This window comes from Ixodes scapularis, unplaced genomic scaffold (genome assembly GCF_016920785.2).
Source record: "Ixodes scapularis isolate PalLabHiFi unplaced genomic scaffold, ASM1692078v2 PGA_scaffold3__209_contigs__length_174095766, whole genome shotgun sequence".
Taxonomy (NCBI): Eukaryota; Metazoa; Arthropoda; class Arachnida; order Ixodida; family Ixodidae; genus Ixodes; species Ixodes scapularis.
Genome location: NW_024609868.1, coordinates 43823481 through 43832724, shown reverse-complemented (window position 1 = coordinate 43832724; position 9244 = coordinate 43823481). Strand labels below are relative to the sequence as shown.

Here is a 9244-nt window from a genome sequence, read left to right as displayed (position 1 = left end):
GACGCGGCGCATCGACTGGGCAGATTTGCCGTGTCCCCACTCAGTCAGATGAAGACCGCCTGAAAGACAAGGTGTGTTGCCAGCTGCAACCTGTCGGAATGCGGACGTTTGAATGACGTGAAACAACAGTGAAGCGCTTTGTGTGGAGCCATATTGTAGACACTTCGAGGTCAGTTAGATGAATTGCCAAATGTACATTTTTGCGTGCTAATCAATCCGTCTACTTGTTTACTGTGTATAAATAATGAAAAATTGCCTCTTGGTCGTTGTAGCAACACTTTTTTTGTATATTTTGTCTTCACGATATCCATCAGAATAAATAGAACCGAGAGATTTTCATTGTAGATTTCTTCCTAACAATACAGCTCCTAAATGTTAGTTAAGCTTATAATCTATATAACCCTAAAAAGACGATTAGTGACAAAAAAACTCCTGAACTGAAAGGTTTTGTAGTATTAAAATAGTAATTTAGAATCAAAAAAATTTAAACGCTCAAATGTTGAAAAAAAAAAGTATTAAGTGATCTTTTTTGTTCTTACTGGACAGCAATTTACACCAACAATGTTCAGCGCGAATTGTGTGACCGTGCATCAAAACGCGTGCATTCATTAAAAGAAAAGAAATCGGAAACATTCTTCGCCGACTTTGAATTTGCAAAGTATATATCATGCTTTATTTACACAAATATCACCTTCAAAGAGTACAGACCGATATGTACAGTATCATACAGTGGAAGAATAAAAGTGTTCTTTACCTCGTGAACATTCTTTCTGTCCGCCATACGATTTGTGGTTTTGCACGCGTACACGCGTACCCCGTTCTATGTAATCTGGAGCTTGTGCTCTCCCGCGAAGCATTCGGGAGATCCAATCTCGGCGATCTGCAGAGGGCGCTCTGCAAATGACGGGGCTCCAGATTTCTTTATAGTGCAAGCTCTAACGACGATATCATATAAAACACACTTCACAGAAAAAGAAAAAAAGAAGGCTCGAAAGTCGGCCATCTTGCCCAATCATTACCCGCAAACGTGACAAACCTCGCGAGAGGGAACAGAGTGCCATTTCTTCCCTAAGAACGGCCACTACGATGCACTGATATTTTCTGAAAGAAAGTATTATCATTCGTCAGGTTATCAATAAACGTCGTAATGAAGCCTTCTTGCTTAAAAAAAGAAAAAAAAAATCAACAAGCGGCAAGTTACGGCTAGGCAAATCCTCTATTAGGAAATGCAACCGAAGCTTCTAAATCGTCACTTCGGGACCTTTGTTCCGTGCTCGTTCTTGTTTGAAATCCCTGCCAGCAGAAGTTCCTCCGGTATTTTGATCTTCCCAGCGATGCTATAGTTTTGAGCTCTCGGATTTCAGACAAAACTACATTCAGAGCCTTTCCCGAAGGCATTTTAAGTCCAACGCCCTCAGCCTTGACTCGTATCTCTCAACGTGGAAACAACTTTAAACTCGGGAAACGCGTTACGACGTTTCACCAGCCACACTCGGTTTAAGGCTAAGCCGACAAAACGGTCGAAGCTATATAGGTGCTTGCCGTACCAAACAATCGCCCGTCTTTTATCGTCCGTCCCCACTCTCTCCGCATGAGTGTGCCCATAAAGCCTGACCAGGTGAAAACTGGCGGCTGACTGGTCCAACTAAAGCCTATCGACGCGCTCGTGCTTGTCTCTCAGGTATACAGATACGCGAACGCACACCAGGTACGTGCCTCGTATACCACCCTGGGAAGCAAATGGCGGCGCAGCACTGAAACGAGCCACTCTCGGAAGCAAAAAAAATTGCGGCCGAGGACTCACTCCTGGCACGAGTCTCGCTTTTTCGCGCAACCCTAGTTGTCGGGACTTCTAAGAAACGTTCAGCTTGGGTTTCATTGAGGAGCGTTAGGTTCAACAGATCCGTTGGTCCCACCGTCCTGTCAACTGAAAGTCATGGTCACATTGCTGACACATCATGCAAAAAACCGTCCGCAGTCGTGTTTGATGCATAAATATGTATGACGCTAACATGCTTCGAAAATGCTCGAGACCGTGTCCACAGATCAAATACTCATTCTTGAACAGAATTTGGTACTAGCGGCGAAATGCCGCGCAAAAAGATTTTGGGAACCCGTTGAGCCACTAGGTTTCGATTTCGATTGGCAAAGGTCACTTCACGACGTCACGTCAAGACCAAATACAGCGCTTGCATTTTCAACTGTGCGACTTTCCTTTAAAATTTATAATATCTGAGGCGTTACCCTACCGATACCGATGGAAGACTGGGGTGCATTTTTATGGGCTTCCAACGTGCCGGAGCTTGTATACGTAGGTAAACACAGATTGAAGATGGCACATGGAAGAAGTATACTGTGCCGGTCATCCTGTATCATCGGCTCCTCGGTACCCTGGACTTCTTAAATTATCCGTGAAACGGAGAGGGACGTGCCGCAACTCTGGAGTGGTTGCCAGGCCGCCAGAGAGAGATGGGACGCGACCGGACTCCTCGCTAAGCCCAAGGCATGCCCTTACGGCCGCTGGTGGTCAGTGTCTTAGGTGATGCTTTTACCAAGGTGAATGGGTGCGATGCGAAGGAGCGCCGAACTAATTTTTGTGCAGTGCCGAGATACACTACACTTTGTCAGCGGGGCGATCGAAACCGAAACTACGCCACTCCTTCCATGGCCAACCAGGTTCCCTGATGCAGCGAGCACAGTGTTGCATGCACAGATTTTTGGAGACAGCCTACTCCGTCGTCGTGTCAGCGGCGAGCACCGTGTCCTTTGTATGATGTACGAGAAGTGTAGTCGCAGTTTAACAGAGAACGGAGTTTAACTTGCACCTTAATTTACTCTTCTCTCCCGCCACGTACTCTGTCTGTGGGTAGGGGCATGCACCACTCCAATCACCGCTTTTTGCGCGCCGCCATCTTTTTCGACTGGGCTGTGGAACAGGTTCCGAGCATGCGCGGTAGCTCTCTTCCGCGAAATACCATATGCCGCGCATGCGTCCAGAACACCGTGAGTCCGCATCTTTTGCCCGGACGATAAGCGCCGGAAAAGGTGTATACAACTTCCGAGTGTGGTCCACGTTACATCAGCCAAGTTCGGCTCAGACGCGAGCCTCCTGAGCATCGTTACGGTGGTCCTTTTCGGCCCTGTCCCGATCTTCGGTCGTCGCCGGAGTCGTGGTCGTCACGGCCGGCTCCTGTCGCACGTCTTCGATGACGCCGTTCTCCGGGTCCCTCCCGTCGGCCTTGGCCTTGACCGGGTCTGCGTTTTCCTTCTTGACCGGCAGGCGGGAAGCGATGCCGGCGTACACGTCTTGCGTGAGCTGCTTCAGCCTGGGCGGGCAGCACAGCTCGCACGAGCTGAAGATCTCGCCCAGCTGCGCGAACGGTTCCTCTACGGCCAGGTAGACGAAGAACGAGAGAACCAGGGAGATGCTGTAGTGGCCGAAGAACAGGTGCATCTGCGTGGGAGGACGGGACAAGTGGGGTTCGGTTCTGCCGAATAGCCAGAGTCGCTCTTGATTTGGTACATTTGACAAAGACTATATTTAGACATGTTCGTCGCGTACATATATGTATAAAGAAAACATACTTCGAAACTTCTTGAGGCTTGGTAATTCTGTCATCAAATCTGTGGCGAACACCATGTCTTTTGTGTGACGTACGAGCAGTGTTATTATACTCCGAGGTTGAGCGCAGTAAACGCAGCGTAGCGCAAAACGCGCGCCTTTCATTTGCCGGCGACCAGGAACTCGATATCTGCGACCAATCAGTATCAGTGTGCGCTGCGCTATAGGCCGCGCCTGTCAACGTTATGTTGAAGTATAAACGCACATTTACTGGGGCTTAACGTTGTAAAGATAACGCTGATCGGTCAAATTTTGATTTGGCACTGTTACTGATCGAAGACAGAAACAGACGGTCTGCTGCTTTATTGACTCGTTCTCTAAACCGAGTTTGGACGCCCAAGTTCTGGATCACTGGCGGAGAAACGAGCGGTCACGTGCAAAAAGTCGCACGAAAAGCTATCGACAACAGGACGACGACTTATGATTAACTAGGCTTATTATTGTATTTATCTCAATGTTTATTTGTGAAGTAAAAATTTCACAACGCCCCAATCATTGTTACGCCGCACATAAGTGTCACAAAACTGGTTTGTATCCGATTCGGACAAAATGCGACCCTTTAGGCATTTAAAAACAATACAGATCATCTGTCAACATGGAGGGAAAGCACCGGTCAAAGTTTCTAACTTTAGACTGAAGACTCGTTTTTACGGGTCACAGTGCGCAGAAAAGAAGGAACCATTGCGTGGCGTAATGTCCCAGGGGCAAGCGGTCCCCACCCCTCCCCCACTCACCATATCAAAGTGCGAGAAGAAGGTGATGTGGCGGTTCTGAGCCTTCTGGGAGATGATGACCAGCGGGTGGACGAGCAGCATGGAGTAGCTCAGGCGGCCGACGACCTTCAGGGGTCCCCACGACAGCCAGTCGTTCAGCAAGCCTGAGTGGGACACTCAAAGCTATCGGGAACGTGGTAGCAGCTCCCCGGACTGGTACATAGCGCGTTACAAGTAACGCATCACTTGTACCTATACTTTGATTTACTTTTAGTCCAGACGTAGCGGACGCTACGAGTTGATGGGACCAATCAAAACATCGCGAAAAGTGCAAGTCACTAAGTCTTTCCTGTACACGATTGGTTCAGCGACGATGCTACACGCACGACACTTGACGAACACCATGACGTTGTATTTTTGACGCCCGTTTGATTGGTCCGATCGGCTCGTAACGCCGGCTGCCTCTTGACGTAAGGTGAGACGAAGTACAGTTACTTATTTTCTGGTAACGAAGAAACGACCTAGTTACTCTTTTGAGGGAATGAACAAGTAACGTATATTTTCTTTACTCTTTGATGAAGTAACCAGTTCATAACCGATATTTAGTTATTTCTGGAGGAGAACGAGTGCAACACAAGTACTTAACCTAGTTCTCACTCCAGCTCGCGGCTGTAATTTCCACGACGAGAAAATGCAAGATTGTAGCCTTTAGATATAAAGACCATACAAGGATGTGCACGAGGTATGTAAGTATAACCAGTTGTTCCCGAATGAAAGCATTTAAAAGCGAGGAATTATTAACGACGACAAATATTAAGATCCGCTGTTGCTTCATAAAAACGACACATTCAAAGTAAATACAATATAAGGGCGTTAGTCTCAAATTGAGGTAACGAGTTCCCTTTTGAATCGCAGTAACGAGTAACATACTTGGTTACTTTTTTGAGTGAGTAATGAGTAAGGGCATTTAGTTACTCTATTTCAGTAATGTGCAGGTGTCTGCAGCTCTCCGGCCGGACTGGCCAATGACGACTGCGGACGCGACGTCAAAGGAGAGTCCACGAGCCTCGCAGAAGCACGATCAGATGTAAACTGCCGTCACACTGGCAAAAGACGTACGCTGTTCGCTTCAGTCATCATGACGAAAGCGAACATTGAACGCATCTCAAGCCTGTTCGACGCAGGTATGCTTCCTACACATGTGTGCTTCGAACGTGCCTTCAGGATAGATTTTGTACGACCAATATGGCGAGACCCGCCATGCGAGGAAGAAACACGTCACGAGAATAGAAAGCGCGAAAGACAAGGACAAGTGGAAGATAACACGGGTCCAGCACTTGCCCTGGGTAGTATTGCAGTTGTCCTTGTCTTCCGCGCTTTCTATTTTCGTGTTGCTTAACCGACTAGGCCAACGAATTATTGTGCTAAAGAAATACGTCTCAGACGCTGTCTGCAGGCCGTGTATTGTATGATATGTTAGCAGTGTGACCGCAACTTTGTGCCAAGAACGCGAGGTTCGCAAAAAAAAAAAAAAAAAAAGAAAGTGGCGTGCACATTTATATCATTGTTTTGTGTCCAAAATTAAAAACGAGTTTTCTTTTAGCAGGCTTGAAATAAAAGGATTACAAAATTTTGGAACCAGAGTAAGTGCTCCGTCTCGCAGCCTTAATAGACGTTTCGCGATTTCAGAACAAAAGAACTTTACCTAGACTCTTAGAGTGACTGAAGTTTGGTTTACCTCTAGTACCACTGCAAACATATTACGAAAAACACCAACAAAAAACGCAACACCGTTGTTTTCTTTTGTTTGCATTTGAAAATATCTTATCTTTTAAATAATTAACTTTAGAACGGCGTGATTTAAGTAAGTTATGAACAGCTAAACGACAACAAAAGCAAAAAAAAAAAAAAATCCAAGGGCACGCGACCGTGTTTAAAGGGGCGGTGCAATGATTTTAACACTGAACGAATGTGCAGCTTGTATTTTTTATATTGTTTACTTCGGCAAAAGTAAGAGAAAAAGTGCCATCCTACCCCAAAATACCTCTATTTCGCTGCGTAATCGCAAAATAAAAAACGCTTTTTTTCACAACCTGCGGCCACATAGTGGCCGCATATGGAACCTGTGGTGTGACGTCATTCGGAGTGGTTTTTGTAAGTGACAGTGTTAGGCAATTGTAAGCTTGAATTAAGGTTAAGTTTAAAAAAGCTTGTTGTTTAGGCATGCAGAAACGCTTCAAAAGCCTAATATTGGCGCTAAAATATTTGTGGCGCCATCTACTGCAAGTCAACCAAACCTGCCGTCGCCGTCATCCGTCGACGCCCGAGGCGCCTACGGCGGCTACACGAGCAACCCGGACATTTTGTCTTTCCCTCGCTCGACGGAGTGCGTTGGTCATGGTCCGTAGTATCGTGGTACCATTATTGTTCCTGGTGTCTCGACCTCGACTTCCACTGCCCGCCGCACAAGTCCAACTGACTTACTATACGCAAGCATCATGCGCTCGACGTCGCTCAGGCCGTCCGCCCATGCCGCCATGTTGGTCGGGAATCGGCGGGAGAGCGGGAGAGCGGGAGAGCGGCGAGCCGGGCGAGCCGGCGAGCGCTGGGGAAACGGAAGCCAGAAGAACCCAACCGGAAACCAACGCCACTCCGAATGACGTCACAGGCGAAGCTGGTGCCGCTTCAATGTTAAGTTGAGGAGTGCCAGAGATACCAATTTCTTTTATTTTTTTTAATGAAAACTAGGGCAAGCAGAAAAGAATAGTTTTTGTCCTTCGTTTTATATGTGGCCGGGATCAATTCCCGCAATTAATTAGCCAAAGTCCGCAAATTGTTGCACCGCCCCTTTAAGCATCATCAGATGATTCGAAATCTTTTGTTTGCGAGAAGACACGCTCCAGAGAGGTTGATCAGTTGCAAAAAAAAAAAAAAAACATTACGTTGAAGAAGACAGATAGCGAGACGTTAAACGATTGCAGAGTTCTTGTACTTTTTGCACGTGCATAGCCTGTATGTGCCACCATTGTTCCTGTTTTGCCTTTCTGCGTCTCAAAACAAAAAGACAAAAAAAAAAAAAAAAAAAAAGGTGAGGATGATTTAGCGTCTCTAAAGAAAACGCCAACGTATAAATTGAGGCAAGAATATTTGGGTTATAATAAACCGCGAACACTGACGCTAGCTCAAACTCCAGGAAAAGCGTCGCATATGCAGCGCTATAAAAAGCCTCGCTGCAATTTCGCGGAGCGCTGTGGTGCCTGGCGGTGAGACGTGGCCGTATCTTGATGAATCACTTGGCAAGGTTTTTTGGAATAAGCGTTCCCGGAATTTGTGTGGCCATAGCTCAAACTCTTTTTAAGAAGCAGGATATCCCTTTGCGAAGTCGTGAGCCATCGGACGCACCCTCCTAGAAGGATCCCGTAACGTATAGTACAATACCAAAATTTATGTAATCGCGCGCAATTGCAGGGTTCATTTGATTACAAACATACACGATTGCAAACGCGCAAAGACGAGAAGCACCGTGACGATGCACTTTTCGTACTGCTTGATTTGATCCGTCGGTTCGTAGCTTCGGCTACGGCCCCACGCGTGGAATGAAGCGTGGTGTGGTGAAAATGCTGTATTCGAAGCACTGGCTTCGGCAGTAAAAATCAGCGATCGGAAACACCTTGTCCGTGTAAACTTCTAAAAAGCACCGATATCGCGTTTTACGATAGTTGTGGGATGCGGTGTCCAATTACAAGATGCGTACCAATCTCTTGGGGAAAACACGGTGCATTCTATGTAAATTAACTGCACGCTTTTATCGAACAAAAACCCAGGCAAAGCATACTTTACATACCTTTTAAGTGTGTTCGAGGCTCGAAACGAATTGGTCAGGTATGATTCTTTTAGATTTCGTTACATCACGGAGAGTTTTGCGAAAGCGACCTGATGGAAGTAGTTGGAAGCAGCCTCTGGAGGGCCTGAACACGCGCCAAACCACTGCTGAAGTTTTTTTTTTTTTTTTTTTTTTTTAATTTTACGTTCTAATAATTTGCTTGGTTGACTACACTTTCTTAATAAGAAATACATTTTGCGGCTGCGTTTAACTTTGCCAGAAATCTAAGCGTGGATGTAGACCTTGCCGGCTGTAAACGGGATCGGAGAGCGGGCGCGCAGTTAAAGTAAATGTTATGGTTTACGTGCCTGGCATGCCCCTGCAGCGACGGACTGAGGAATAATTTCAACTACATGGAAATCTTTTCGCGTGCAAACGAAGCTTAGTTACACTGGGCCTCCTCCTCAATAAAACAGTGGAGAGTTTCCGTAGGAACGGAAATTGTAGTAGACCGTTCTCGCAGCCCGTTAAGCACCCGGATAGAGCTCCGTAATCCGCCACAAGACCTTGAACTATGCAGACAAGGCTGGCGGCGCGCATGCGCAGACGCCGCTAACTGGCATGCGCGTCACTGGCCTTGACTGCAGATTTGCAGATATCGTAGCGGGTTGCGAAGAGCGTCCTGGGAATGAATAAACCATACATCTTCGAACTAAAAGTGTAGTAGACACATAAAAAATATCTTTACGGATAATGACACCAACTTTTAGTGCACTCTACAAAGTATACGTCAAGTGTATTTTTGTTCTCATTAAAGTGGGACGTACTATTTATTTAGTATATTTTTCTTAAAATGCTTACATAGCGAGTTTATAGAATAAGTCCGAAAAATATTTAAAAAAAAAACATTCGTTTTCTATTTTTATCACGTGTAGTTTGCAATTAAGACGACGTGTAATGCCAAATGAACGAGGCAAGAGGCACAAACACTGTCCTTTGGGGTATGAAAATATCTAGGAAAACTCTGAAGCACCCGTATCTTCTACGTAAAGCCCCACGCCCAAATTCTTATATCCGTAATAATAA

At 46.1% G+C, this 9244-nt stretch overlaps 1 protein-coding gene across 1 annotated transcript in view; it reads right to left on the bottom strand.

Annotated features, from left to right (window-relative positions):
• Positions 1 to 635: 635 nt before the first annotated feature.
• Positions 636 to 9244, bottom strand: part of LOC8029674 (O-acyltransferase like protein-like) — a 46779-nt gene continuing 38170 nt past the window's right edge. Inside the window, exons 14-15 of the mRNA XM_029993183.2 lie at positions 4357 to 4499; positions 636 to 3454 (exon numbers count right to left, since the gene is read on the bottom strand). Of these exons, the coding sequence (XP_029849043.2) occupies positions 3095 to 3454; positions 4357 to 4499 (503 nt within the window). The 3' untranslated portion in view covers positions 636 to 3094. The remainder of the gene's footprint in view (positions 3455 to 4356; positions 4500 to 9244) is intronic.